The sequence below is a fragment of the Pseudochaenichthys georgianus genome, chromosome 14, assembly GCF_902827115.2.
Source record: "Pseudochaenichthys georgianus chromosome 14, fPseGeo1.2, whole genome shotgun sequence".
Taxonomy (NCBI): Eukaryota; Metazoa; Chordata; class Actinopteri; order Perciformes; family Channichthyidae; genus Pseudochaenichthys; species Pseudochaenichthys georgianus.
In genome coordinates, this window is record NC_047516.1 from 22,788,375 (window position 1) to 22,803,592 (window position 15,218).

At 42.0% G+C, this 15,218-nt stretch overlaps 1 protein-coding gene across 1 annotated transcript; it reads left to right on the forward strand.

Moving 5' to 3' along the window:
• Positions 1-6,681: 6,681 nt before the first annotated feature.
• slc25a35 (solute carrier family 25 member 35) lies at positions 6,682-14,584 on the forward strand. Its single transcript, XM_034099237.2, has 6 exons — positions 6,682-7,193; positions 7,295-7,360; positions 7,698-7,850; positions 8,755-8,889; positions 11,766-11,970; positions 12,106-14,584. The coding sequence occupies exons 1-5, from the start codon at positions 6,822-6,824 to the stop codon at positions 11,940-11,942; spliced, it is 903 nt and encodes a 300-aa protein (XP_033955128.1). The 5' UTR covers positions 6,682-6,821; the 3' UTR covers positions 11,943-11,970; positions 12,106-14,584.
• Positions 14,585-15,218: the final 634 nt, after the last annotated feature.

A 15,218-nucleotide genomic window follows, 5' to 3' on the forward strand; every position in this document is an offset into this window, starting at 1 on the left:
CACAGGACCGCAGGATCATCCATGACTCCGGATCCCAGCGTATATAGACACCAAAAAGAAAGACATTTGGGGAAGCTGGGTTAATCGGAACATGAGTGTACACGGGTATAGACAGAGAGAAGGAAGAAGTAAGATGTCCCCCGACAAACTAAGCCTATATCAGCAAAACTAGGGGCTGAATCTAATCAGCCCTAACTATAAGCTTTATCAAAAAGGAAGGTCTTAAGCGCACTCTTAAAAACGGATAGGGTGTCTGCCGCCCGAACACAAACTGGAAGCTGATTCCACAAATGTGGAGCTTGATAAGAAAAGGCTCTGGCTCCCATTGTACTTTTAAAGATTCTAGGAACAACCAACAACCCTGCATTCTTGGAACGCAATGCCCTAGTAGGACAGTAGGGTATAATGAGTTCTTTAAGGTAAAATGGCGCCTGCCCATTAAGGGCTTTGTAGGCGAGAAGAAGAATTTTAAATTCTATCCTGTGTTCGATAGGGAGCCAGTGTAAGGCAGCCAGAACAGGAGTAATGTGGTCCCTTTTCCTAACTCTGGTTAGTACACGAGCCGCAGCATTTTGAATCAGCTGAAGCGACTTGATTGACTTCTTAGTACTCCCTGATAATAAAGAGTTACAATAATCCAGCCTAGAAGTAACAAATGCATGGACTAGTTTCTCTGCATCGTTTTGAGGCAAGATATGCCTGATTTTTGCAATGTTACGTAGATGGAAGTAGGCGGTCCTTGAAATTGATTTTATGTGGGCGTTAAAGGATAAATCCTGATCAAATATAACACCAAGATTCCTTACAGTCTCACTGGAGGCCAAATTAATGCCATCCATAGTTAGTATGTCTTTAGATAATTTGTTTTCGTAGATTCTTCGGGCCAAGTACAATAACTTCAGTTTTGGTCGTGTTTAACATCAAAAAGTTTAAGGTCATCCACGTTTTTAAGTCCTTAAGGCAGTCTTGAATTTTATTTAGATGATTAATTTCATCAGGCTTGATTGATAAATATAGTTGAGTATCATCCGCATAACAATGAAAGTTTACAGAATGATTCCTTATAATATTGCCTAACGGAAGCATATATAATGTGAACAAAATAGGTCCGAGCACTGAGCCCTGTGGCACTCCATGGCTAACTTTGGTTTGCGTGGAAGATTCATCGTTAACACGTACAAACTGAGAGCGTTCAGATAGATAGGACCTAAACCAGCCTAAAGCAGTTCCCTGTATGCCAACTAAGTGCTCTAGTCTTTGCAATAGGATATCATGGTCGATAGTATCAAATGCAGCACTAAGATCGAGCAAAACAAGAATAGAGACAAGTCCCTTGTCTGAGGCTATTAGAATATCATTATTACGATATATTATCGTTTATCGCAATAATTTCCGGGAAAATGTATCCAACAAAATTAATTATCGTGAGAGGCCTACATGAAACACACACACAAACAAATCTACAGACTTACTCCAAATTGCTCCATATACTCTTTGACTCTATTTTGGCCTAGTAGAACAATACTCAGCAGACTTTTACTTTTTTATAATTTCTACTGGATCTTAGATCTGCGCATGCGCAATACGGGTCGGCAGTGGCGGCTCCAGAGTATTTGTGTTGGGTAATCTACGGTAGGGCTAACCCATACAGTGGTGGGGCTCAAGTCAGTATTTGCAATGTAATTACATACACGCTATATCGCCCCCCTTGACAGTGAAACGCCACGCGTGAGGTTTAGATTATTTCCGTCTCAATCCAAATTGAACTGTATGAAATAAAAAGGCACATTTGTCTTGAAGTAAATAAAAAGGGCGACCTGGAGCCAATCCTGCAATCTCCCCACAAGAGAAAGAGTTGACATGCTGAAAACCCAACCCCTGCAGGGGGGTCTGGGGAGATTCTCCCCCAGGAGATTTTTTGAAATACTAACATAAAATACACATTCTGGTACTCTCTTGAGAAGAAAAATAAATCTATTACTACACATTTAAAAAAAATGAATGCCATTTTAGTTTTGTGTTACTTTGTTCTGAAAGCTGAACCTGCTGCTCCTCACAGAGAGAAGATGGAAGAGGCTGTGAATTAAGTTATATTAGCCGCGTTCACACTGCGGTACTTTTCCCACAAAGGTTCATGCGAACTTAGTTCATGCGAACTCTTTAGTTCGCATGAACTAAGTACAGATCGCGTTCACATCAGAAAAAGTCCCTGGGGGTGGATTAGGCAAATGAAGCCGCTGACGTCACTTCTTCTTCTTCTGCTTTGGGTTTACTGGCAGGCCGCAACCCACTTCACGGCGTATACTGCCGCCCAAAGTCCCCGGCCGGAAGTCCCCGGAGTTGGGGACTGGCTTCAGTAGAAGCTGCTGGGAGTCCCAGCAGCTTCTACTGAAGCCTTCCGAGTAAATCGCCAGAACGCCGACACCTCCTCATCTCCACCGCTCCCATGTTTTATTTTGTGTTGCCATAAGTTAGTCTCTCTGCGTTTCTGCGCTGGGCTAATGCTAATGCTAATGCGAGGATAATAAAATGGCGGCTTCACAAAACTTTTTGGGAGTTTTACGGGGCGTGGTTTGCAATTCGCCCAGCCAATCAGGAATATAGCTCTTTTCTCAAAAAAGAGCCGCTCGAAAGTCCCTGCTTTCTAGCAGGGACTTTCGAGGGGATTAAAAGGTTCGCATGAACTACTTTTAGTACCGGCTCTTTTTGGTGTGCACGCGAGCATGAACTAAGTTCGCATGAACCTTTGTGGGAAAAGTACTGCAGTGTGAACGCGGCTATGGTGGATAAGGGCAGGGGCGGTTCTAGGGGGGCCTGGGGGGGCCAGTGCCCCCCTAACACTGACCTCTGACCCCCCTGTGGCCCCCCTAACAATGAAAAGCTTTTTTTTTTAAAAAATGTATATTTTCTGGTACTCGGTTTGCCAAAAACCGCAGGATTTTGTTGCTGTAATGTGAGATTGTGCAGACACCCTTATGTAAAGTAGAGATGTAACTGTTCATTGCCTTTATTTTTATATAAATATGGTGTTAGTGCAAACATTGCACTATAACTTAAGGCGAGACACCCCAGGTGAATAGGGTACTTTTTTTAACTTAAAGGTATCAGCTAGACATTTCTCCAGTTAATTAATTACAATAAGGCAATTATCTTTTGTATTACAAGTTTTCTGAAATAGCATGTTTAAATATGCAAATTATTCATTATCTCATTAAATATGCACATATTTTAACTAGGGCTGTCAGTCGATTAAAATATTTAATCGCGATTAATCGCATGATTGTCCATAGTTAATCGCAATTAATCGCAAATTAATCGCACATTTTTTATCTGTTCTAAATGTACCTTAGAGGAATATTTTTTCAAGTTTGTAATACTCTTATCAACATATGAGTGGACAAATATGCTTTATGCTAATGTTTATTATCATTTGAACAATGACAAATATTCTCATGAATATTAAACACAACAACCTCTGAACATTACAAATATTCGCCTCAATTCAACCTGGAACCTCTCTCATACAATAATACAATACAAATGGTGTGTGTGTGTGTGTGTGTGTGTGTGTTTGTGTGTGTGTGTGTGTAAGTGATGGGTCGTTGGAGCTATGTGCAACTCAAGGCATATGCTCGAACGGGAGCTGCCTGGACGCTGCAATCATGTTGCACTATCGGTGCTGAGTGTGCTGACTTTTCGTACAATGTCCCACTGTCTGGCTTCCTGCATAAAGTCAAGTGCTTGGCGCAGTTGTGTGGATAGAGCGCTCCTCTGTTTTCATTTAAACAGCTCCTTATATCCGTTAGCGCAGCTCGCTAGCACCAGATGCTAACAACAACAATGCACGTAAGGTCTCTCTCTCGCTCGCTCGGGCCACACATACACACACCCTCCCGGTCCTCCCGATGGCCAGTCGGTGCCTGCCGGTGAGCGTGGAAGTGTGGTCTGCCACAAGCGGGCGGCAGGAGCGGGGCTGTCAGCATCAGCTTGTAGATGGTATTTTAAATTCGATGCGCTCTGAAACTACTGGGCGGCCGAGGAAAAAAAATACACATGCGTTAATCGCGTTAAAATAATTAGTGGCGTTCATTTTTTTTTTTTGCGTTAACGCGTTATTAACTTGACAGCCCTAATTTTAACACATTTCAGGAATCAAAATCTGAACTTTGGATAAAGCCAGATTCAAAATTCTTGTTTCATTTTGTAGTCATATTAGTATCTAAGGCTTTTACAGAAGGGATATTGGATATCTCTTTTTATCACTCCATAAATCAGAAAATACTGTCAACAGCCCTAAAATATCCAATTTCGCCATGTTTTTAGGTGTACAATGTTGTATAATTCAGGTTATGAATTATATATGAACAAACCCCTCAGTAAAAGCCTTCATAATATTGATAGGAATATAACTGGAAGGTTTGGTGTCTCTACGTGCTACTGAGTAGGAGAAAAAACTCATTTTGAGAAAACAACCTTTAAAGATTGCAGTGAGGCGCTAGCTAAACCTTCCTGTTCTTTGGATCATAGCTTGCGCATCGACGCACTCCGTGAAGGTATTTCATGTTCGCGGTCATTTGTTTTTTGTATAACCTTGCTTCGTGCAAGTGACAATTGTTGTCGTCTTCTCTGTGAACGTTTTTTTCGCCGTTCTTTTGCCCTTTTGAGATTTCAATTTCTAGCGGAAAGCTAACCAGGAAGTGTTTTAGCACACCACGTGACGCATCTGAACGAATCACGTTGTCAGAAATTGACACCAGCCAATGAGATTTCGTTTATTGGTTTAAGACCCCTTTGTGCTTTCACGATTGGTTGCTGATTCAAAGGAAATGACCATATTTGGATCTGATGAGATCGTGCAGGAGAGACACAGCTTTCCAACGATATCTCTGTTGACATGGTGCACACAGCGGTCGCGGTACTTTATGTTACGTTAGAATGCTAACTTTTGGTGAATTTAGGAGAAATCTACAGACGCACATAGACAAACGATAGTAAAATAAACACTTAAATGTGTATTTTGTACGTTTTCCTTCCAAAAGCCTGAAAGAAAACATGTTATGGAATCAAAATAGCTCAAAATGTACCAGTACTTGAAAAACGAGGTTTTTGCCTGCCGTGTCTCGCCTTAATCTGAAGCTAATCTATAAATAAGTGTACTGAAACAGATAAATAAGTGTACTGAAACAAATACCAATAACTGTATTGCATTGTTTTCTTATGCGCAATTGCTTCATACCGTCTAGTTCTCTTTTTCGTCGCGCATTTATTGTGCCCCCCTCAGAAAATAACTGGCCCCCCAGTGGCCCCCCCAGTCAAATTGGTCTAGAACCGCCACTGGATAAGGGTGGATGTGGATAGCCCCCATTGTTCTGTGTGTCAAAATTAAAGACAGCCCACACACCTATCAATCATCACACCGTGGGGTCTTATTTCATTATGTGTTGATTTCTATCAACATGTAATGTTGTATCGATGTATAGAGATGTACTACAGCAAAAGTATTCTCCGCCGGGACTTCCTGCAACAACACCACACCGTTATCTTGATTCTGATTGGCCAGAAGACATTATCAAAGATGTTCTATTGGGAAGACGATCACTACCTGACAAAAGTTTTCAAAACCGTTTCTAGTCTTCGGTATTTCCAGACAAGTGGCTACTGAAATCAATCTTACTAACTACTGTCTGTGATTGCTTGTTTTGGCGTGAGAATAGTTTGGGCAGCGTGAGAGCGTGAGATTGAGAGTGAAAGCGTATGTCACACGCCAGATGCGTGAGAGTTGGCAACCCTGAACTGGTCCCAACAATGTGTGTGCAACTGCAATGATAATCCGACAGAGAAATAGGTCACTGGGCCTGAGGGCGTTTTATAAACCACCTCAGTCAGTCATCCTGGGCCGTACGGGGCTTCTGATTGGCTAAGAAGACGAGCGTCAAACCTAAGTCTCTACCATAAAGTGTATGGTCTCTACCAGCGCCATATAAAGACTATCTATATGGCGCTGGTCTCTACGTAAACTGTGATTCCAGTCTCCAAGATGAGACGTTCAGGGGGCGAAAGGAGTGTAGGTTCAATAGTAATACACATGTCTCCAGATTCCCTCTGCAAATTATTATAAATATTTGTTTTAATTAAATTGTATGTGACATGCATTGTTTGTTATCCTCTTTGTGAAATAACTCGCTTTTTTAAATCACACAATTGGGAGGTTAAACTGTATGTTACTGTTTTTCTCTTGTCCAAAACAGATTTGGAATAAAATATGTTGAAATGGTGATACCAAGAGTTATTGATTAAATTAGATATTGTGAATATAGTCCTACTGTCCGTATGTTGTTTCCTTTCCTTTTTGTATACACAGTACATCCCTACAAAATAGGGAATTTAATAAAACATTATATAAAAATAGCTAAATATGTCGGTGGGTTATTTGTCGCCACTTTTTAATAGCGGGTAGCTAGCTCCTCCACGGGAACTTTTTCATTTCTCAAAATAACAAACATTAATCCTGGGTTAGGGTTATACCAATATTTATTTATTAAATTAACTCGTAAACATGTGTTCACATGGGGGGGAAACGATTACTGTCTCAAGTCATTAAATATTTTGACTCAACAACAAGTAACCTCTTCTTCGTTTTGGATTATCGAGTTTACGAGGCGCTCTTGAAGTGCTCTAATGGCTGCGCGCTGATGCAGATCCCACTGTGGGGTGTGTGTGAGTAGTTATGTGGGAGGGGGAAAAGCCCCTGAGCAGTGAGCACAACTCCTGTGTCATGAAGGACGGATCACTAGTTGGCCTGTGACCGCCCGACAGCCGCGATGGACTTCATGCTGAGCGGGGCGGCCGCGTGCGGAGCCTGCCTGTTCACCAACCCGCTGGAGGTGGTCAAAACTCGGATGCAACTCCAAGGAGAGCTCAAGACCCGGGGCTCGTACCAGGTTTACTACCGCAATGTGTTTCACGCTTTTTACACTATCGCTAAAGTGGACGGACTTGCCGGCCTGCAGAAAGGTCTCGCGCCGGGGCTCGTGTATCAGTTTTTAATGAATGGAGTCAGACTCGGCTCGTTCGCCATCATTGAGTCCTCGGGCCACATCCACACGGAGGGCAGGGTCAGTGCGGTTAAAACCACGCTAGCAGGGGCTGTGGCCGGAGTGGTGGGAGCCGTGATGGGAAGTCCCGTGTACCTGGTCTGTATCTGGCTTTATTCCCCTTTGTATTGCAGGTGTGTGACATTTCAAGGTGAGCTGTCCCTTTTGTAACTGTGGACACGCATTGTCTCCTTTGACAGGTAAAGACTCACCTGCAGAGTCAGTCTACCTCCTCTATTGCAGTTGGACATCAGCACAAACACCAGGTAACACACACTGATGGTGTTTCATATGAATGACAGCTGTCAACAAGTTACCCCTAGTAGACCCACACACACAACAACATAGACTATAACACCCCTTTTTGTTAAATACCAACTATGTGCAATATATATATGCCGTTAATAATATATACCTGGCTGCTACATCTTCAGAACTGTTACAGGATGTGTATTTTGTAAATTGTGTAATATTTTTTAAATGTTATGCATGCTTCTTAGTTAACATTAAGCTGTCTTTGGCTCTTTTCTGCTGTAACACATGTATATTTCCCTTCAGGTATTCTGATTATGTCTCCTCACGTGTTCTTCCTCTTCCTGTCAGGGGATGATCCACGCTCTGGCAGCCATCTACAGGCAGCATGGCATTCTGGGACTGTGGAGGGGCTCCAGTGCTGCTATCCCCAGGGTCAGCGTGGGGTCAGCTGCTCAACTCTCCACGTTCTCCTCCGCCAAGGAACTGGTGCTTGATTTACAGGTTGGAATAGTTTACTACTTCTCCGCTGAGGTTTAATCTCAGCATGGGTTAAAGGCTGACCAGGGGGATGTTGGTTCCTCAGCTTTCCACACTGTTCAGTCTGTTGTCGGGGATATTATTGCACAACTCACATTGAGCTGTTCTGATTAGTTTAGGGACTGGAAATCACTCTGAATATCAATCATACAATAGCTTGTTTTGATGTTAAAAAACGTGCTGCTTTTCTAAGACTTATATGATTGTGAAATCAGTATCTTGTAGAAGTCACGTCGAGCCCTCTTTGAACCTTTCATTGGTGTTTTTCTTTATTTGTCCCTATTATCTAGAGTCCACATTGGTATAGATTGAAGACATGATTGACATTTAACTTTTGATTATTAAAAAATCAGTAGTCACATGATTTGGACGAGATCATGTGTAGTCAGTAGCCGTGTACAGATTACAAAAGCAGTCATTGTGTCCCGACAAAGCATTGCTCTCTTCTGGAATAGAAATTCGATACCTTTCATTGCCCCCCCCCTCACTCTGAAAAAATGCAGCTTACATAACCAGTAAGTTACACCCATCGTAAAAAGCCGTGTGTGTGTGTGTGTGTGTGTGTGTGTGTGTGTGTGTGTGTGTGTGTGTGTGTGTGTGTGTGTGTGTGTGTGTGTGTGTGTGTGTGTGTGTGTGGTGTGTGTGTGTGTGTGTGTGTGTGTGTGTGTGTGTGTGTGTGTGTGTGTGTGTGTGTGTGTGTGTGTGTGTGTGTGTGTGTGTGTGTGTGTGTGTGTGTGTGTGTGTGTGTGTGTGTGTGTGTGTGTGTGTGTGTGTGTGTGTGTGTGTGTGTGTGTGTGTGTGTGTCATTCTGTCCCTTCTCACGTCTACATTACTGAGCCTCACATTGTGTTGTTCCCTTCTTCCCAAGGTGTTCCCTAAGGACAGCTGGTTCGTGGCCCTCACTGCCGGAATGATCAGCAGCGTGGTGGTGGTGATAGCTATGACGCCTTTTGATGTCGTGAGCACGCGGCTCTACAACCAGCCCGTGGATCATTTGGGCAAGGTGAGGATATGAGAAAGTTACACTCCTTTAGCTCTGTTTTTATCACGTAGAACCCCACCTTTTCTACCATGGTTGCGGTCCAATTGTCACCCTTTTGCTGAGGAAAGTTTCTAACTGAGGGAACTGACCCGAAAGTACCTGCGTGGCAGCTGTGGTGGGAATGTATTCAGAGAATCAAACCATTCAGCTGTCTTTGTCGTATTTTATTTATTGCAAGAAAGTTCAGTCAGTCATACAGAGAGCATACGGTCTACAGAGTGAAAGACGAAGAATAGAGTTTGCGTTGCATATTGAAACGCAGAGAGAGGAGAAAGGGAGGGGTGAAGCTTGGTGATAATGAAAGGAGCATTCTGGAAGTTAGGGAGGCCGTATCAAGAAGTTCTCAGTTCACTGAGTTGAAGGTCATACTGTGTGTGCACATGGAGTGGAACTAACAACATTGCAGCACTTCTTCTTAATAAGGAATTTTCCCAAGCTTAGCTAAGATGTGTGAGAAGTAGTAAATATAGATAAATACGAATCACATAATGATATTATTAAAGTAAGTAAGTGAGTATAATATGTTTCTATTACACAGCCATGATAAGATTTGTTTGGAATCTCTAGATCAGGGGTTCCCAAAGTGGGGGTGACCCTGTGTAAATATTATTAATAATAACCTGTGCTTAGACATTTCTCAGGTGCGGACTGGCCATCTGTATAATTTCCCCGCAGTGAGGCTCCCCCCGTTGACAATCCACTAGCGCAGTGTTCCTCAAATTTGTTCAGACCAAGGACCAACTTAACCAATACAACAACACTCACAGACCACCTGACTCCACAAATATCCAAGAACAATAGGCCTGCTTACCACTCCAACAGTATATAACAGCCTAATAATGACAGCTTAACCTTCTCTATATATCGCCTCGTTCACACAATAAATCAACAATACAAATACAACTACAGATTATATAAGCATTTAGTTCAAATGCGATTTAAAATGCTCACAGGTTTTACACCTCTTATGAAATGTAGACTACATTTATTACGGAGTTTATGTCCGAGCCAACAGACTCACATAACGTTGGCTACTAAGAGAGATATGCAAAATACACCGCATGTAGTACGACACAAACCTCCGCTGTGGATTTTCAAAACAAAATACAGTAAAACTATGGTCGCAGGCCCAAGTTTAACTCTCTGAGGTCTGCCTACAAAACTAAAACAAAAAAACGTTTTTGCAGCCCAACAACAGCCTCTGATCATCAACAGACTTCATGCAATGCTTCATTGGACGCATATATTAGATCATCTCTATCTCACTCCTAACATCTAAATCTACTTTCAGCATGGATAAATGTCCATAAGACACATCCATTGTTTGTTTTATATGCTTCTTGAAATCCTAACAAACACGTAGTTTTTCTCGAACAGATTCAAAGTGGCAACATGTGTGAAGAAGGTGTTGCTCTGGGATATATCATGCCATCGAAAGTGAAACTTAAGCTCGCTCCATTGCGGTTATTGCAAATATTCCCGCGAGTGTGAAAAACTTAAATAAATAAATGTATTCACGAGCACGCCACGTTGACGGGGGTCGCCAGTCTCTGGCACCGTTATCTTGGGGGTCGCGGGCTGACAAGTTTGGGAACCCCGGGTCTAGATGATAGGAAAGGAGCTTCAGTTTTCCTTTATTATACCCTTTAGCTCAGGATACACTGGACCGTCCTTTTTGCGATAGGAAAGATATTGTAAGTTAACGGTGCTTACAAAGCATCTTTCAACTTATGCCGTAACATTTCATTTTTTTTACAAATGTAAAGTCTGTTTACAAGAGAACTAATGCAGGTGTCAAAAAGAGTTGTAAAAAAGGTATTTGTGACTAGAGGGGTTCAAGTGAAGTCTTTTGCCTCAAGTGATGTCAGTCGAGTCAGCTTTGGTTGAGTCTTAAAACTTCAAGTTTGAAATATGGGTGTTGGCTTTAGAAAAAAGCTTACCCGCTCTCTGTAGCGCTGAGGCTAACGGCTCAAGCTACATTAGCCACTCCTAACCAGAGGATGCGTTTGATTTGTCAGTTTAGCTTAGGAAGGTTCCTAATGAAGTGAAATGACCCGGATGTACCTCAGTGGCCGCTGAGAAACGCCTTTTATAATCTCCTTTATCTTAGACAACACTGGACCTTCCTTTGCTGAAACAATTTCATAACATTCATCTGCTACTTAGTAATTATTTATCTATTATCTAATATATCATTCCAATAACTTGTATATAGACTCGTATTGCACTATTCCACTTTATTTTTTTCTCACTTTTTTTAAAAACTATTTTTCTTTTTTGTATTACTTTTAATATAATATACTTTAATATTGTCTGCTTATCTGTATTATTGTGTTGCATTGTTGGAGAAGCCTGTGACCTAAGATTTTCAACGACATAATTACTCTGTATCTATGTTAGTTTGACAATAAAGAACCTTGAACCTTGAAAGGAAAGGAAAAATGCTGTCCCACAATGCCTTGCAGCCGCAACATTTACCGTGACACAACAGAACAGAAAACTGTTTCCCCACAGCAGACGCATATTAAAAACATCCGCTGGCGGGTCATAAACATGTCGGATAGTGTCAGTGCAGTCGGATTCTCTTGAAGACCGTCGTCTTTTCCTAAGTCCTTTTGAATTCTCCTATCCACTATTCCTTAACCCTGTGACGTTTCACACGGAGGTCAAGGAATAGTGGTTCGGAAAAGGAGAAAAACCAACTCCAACTAAACTGCCGCTTGCATTGTGGGTAATATATACCTGCCATATTTTGACGGATCTCTGGTTCTGCTGCATGGATTTTTAGATCTCAAACACTGATCACACTCTGACGACTTTTCTTTGTCATATTTCAGGGGCAGCTTTATAAAGGCTTCACGGACTGCTTCTCCAGGACGCTGAAGAAGGAGGGCCTGATGGGACTCTATAAAGGCTTGGGAGCCTCTTATTTCAGGATCGGCCCACACACCATTTTGTCCTTGTTCTTCTGGGACGAACTGCGCAAAATGTACCAGCGCCAGCAGCTCAGATAACACAAGGGACAGGGAAGCTAGACAATGGGTAACTCATTAAGCTCTGCATTTAATGAGGTTAAAGTCTGATGTTATAAACTACAGGCCTGTCTCTCTCCTCCCGTTCCTGTCTAAAACACTTGAACGCGCTGTCTTTAAACAACTCTCCTGTTATCTCCATCAGAACAACCTTCTGGATCCGCACCAGTCTGGTTTCAAGGCAGGTCACTCCACAGAAACTGCCCTCCTTGCTGTCACTGAGGAACTGCACACTGCTAAAGCTGCCTCCCTCTCCTCTGTCATCATCCTGTTGGACCTGTCTGCTGCATTCGACATGGTGAATCATCAGATCCTCCTTCACACTCTCCAAGAACTTGGAGTTTCAGGCTCTGCACTTTCCCTCCTCACCTCATACCTCAAAGACCGCACCTACAGGGTAACTTGGAGAGGGTCCGAGTCCGAACCTTGTCAATTAACTACAGGGGTCCCTCAGGGCTCTGTTCTTGGTCCCCTCCTCTTCTCCCTGTACACAAACTCGCTCGGATCTGTCATTAGCCCGCAAGGTTTTTCATACCACTGCTACGCTGACGACACCCAATTAATTCTGTCCTTTCCCCGCTCAGAGACCCAGGTGGTCGCACGCATCTCTGCTTGTTTAGCTGACATCTCTCAGTGGATGTCCGCTCATCATCTCAAGCTCAACCTTGACAAAACTGAACTGCTTTTCCTTCCGGGAAAAGATTGTCCCACTCTTGACCTGACCATCTGCAAGGAATCTGGGTGTGATCCTAGATAACAACCTGTCCTTCACTGCAAACATCGCTGCTACAACCCGCTGCTGCAGATACACGCTTTACAACATCAGGAGGATACGTCCCCAGCTGACCCAGAAAGCGACGCAGGTTCTGGTCCAGGCTTTCGTCACCTCACGCCTAGACTACTGCAACTCCCTCCTGGCTGGTCTACCTGCATGTGCCATCCGACCTCTGCAGCTCATCCAGAATGCAGCGGCTCGTCTGGTCTTCAACCTTCCAAAATGTTCCCACACCACGCCGCTCCTCCGCTCCCTCCACTGGCTTCCGGTAACTGCTAGAATCCACTTCAAGACAATGGTACTTGCGTACCATGCTGTGAATGGATCTGGCCCTTCCTACATCCAGGACATGGTTAAACCATACACCCCAGCGCGTGCACTCCGCTCTGCATCAGCCAAACGGCTCGCTGCACCCTCGCTGCGAGGGGGACCCAAGTTCCCATCAGCAAAAACACGTGGGTTTGCTATCCTGGCTCCAAAATGGTGGAATGAGCTCCCCATTGACATCAGGACGGCAGACAACTTACACACCTTCCGGCGCAGACTGAAAACTCATCTCTTTCGACTCCACTTCGAGCAATAGAATTACTAACAAAGAACTGCTAACAGAGCACTTATATACTAATAAAGGACTGGCTTATCTAAAGCCAGTTGAGTAGCACTTGAAATGCTTGGCTCTATGAAACCTGATGTACTTATATGATTCTGTTTTCTTCAAGGTTGTGTCTTCCTGGTCGAATGTACTTATTGTAAGTCGCTTTGGATAAAAGCGTCAGCTAAATGCAATGTAATGTAATGTAAAGGAAAACCAGGAGCTCTTTTCTTGGTGTGGAAGAGAAGAAGCAAATGTTAAATTTTTACACTCCAAGATGAAAACAAATAAGTACTGTCAAACTATGACAACCTGCATAGGGACTCATGTACAGTTGGCTCTGTGTCAAACACTAGGGCTCTTTTGTAGCAATGAAACTCCTCAGGTGTATAGCATGCACTGGACACACGAGAGTAGCTTCTGGAGAAAGCACGACATGTGGCCACAGTTTGAGGAAATGAAGGGATTGTGCCAACACACACACACACACACACACACACACACACACACACAGCAGAGTCAAAGGGAAACACAATGTATGATGTCAGGGTGAAACGGAGCGTTCAGATTTGACTGTGAAATTGTTAAAACAAGGCAACGGTTTGAGGAGTGTTGAGTGCTTATACAATGTGTGTGCTGGGATATTTTACAAACCAAGCCTTACAATTATAACATGTCAAGTGTCTTACTTGTAAAAAAAGACACTTTCTTCGTTTAATTAATAGAAATGGCAAATCATGTACAATTTTTAGTACATTTTTATTAGTTATTGATGACATAAAACATACTTGTTTGACAATTGTACATGATTAAGGTTACCTGAATGTACTTTACAATACTATTTAATATATTTTAAACCTTTATGCGTTGTTTGTTTATTTTGAAAGGGTCAGATACATAACAAATTAATTGTTACTGAATAGATAACGCCATTGAGCATGTCACTATAGATTTAGCTTATCTGCTAATGCACTTTTTTAAAAGAATGGATATACAGTGCAATACGAATACACAATAAAACCAAAATAACGCTCATGAAGTACAGTAAGAGTTGATGGAGGAAGACGTTATTGCCAAACGACTCCTTAAGAACTGCACTTTGAGTAACAAATTGTCAAAATGCACGAACTTTAAACTACCTACAGTATGTGTGTATTTTATATGTAAGTGGTGGTAAATGTACTTACTGCAAAAAAGTCTGTTTTTGTTTTACAACTATTTAAACTTTACATATAAATACATCATTATGCTGTTACAGTATGGGTTTTTAAAAACTTGCTTTTATTGTTATTACAATCCATTTTTCAGCATTTCTCAGTTTTTTCAGGCCTCCAAAAAGTACCTTCAAATTCCTTTAAGTATCAGGTCATTAAAGTTAGAGTGCAGAGGATGTCCACTCATTATGGGCTGGACAAATACAAATACATCCTGTACATATTTTAATTTGACCCTCTCCAGGTCAGCAAAAGTATACATCAGTGTTCCTAAATTAAATAAGCGTATAGCCAAAGTGAAGATGGGTTACATGATGAATACAGTTCGTTTCCTCAGTCTGAAAATATCTTTGGTATCATCACATAAACAAATTCAACTGTAAATATTTACATATTTGGTGCTTTCTTCATAACATGCACAATACTCCACAAAGTGCCAAGGCTTTAATAATACATTGTGATACGTTTACTGTAGCTTTAATAACACTTATTGTTCTGTTTTAACTCCAGTTAAATAACTCCTATCCTTATTTTTGAATTATGAAGATTTCCTGATATTGCTGTTTTTTTACTTTCCAAACAACCAGGTTTTTAATCAATTTAAAAATGCCCACTTGTACCGTGAACACGTGTTTGTTTTGAGTGTTCTAGTGTAATATAGAACAGGATAAACAAGT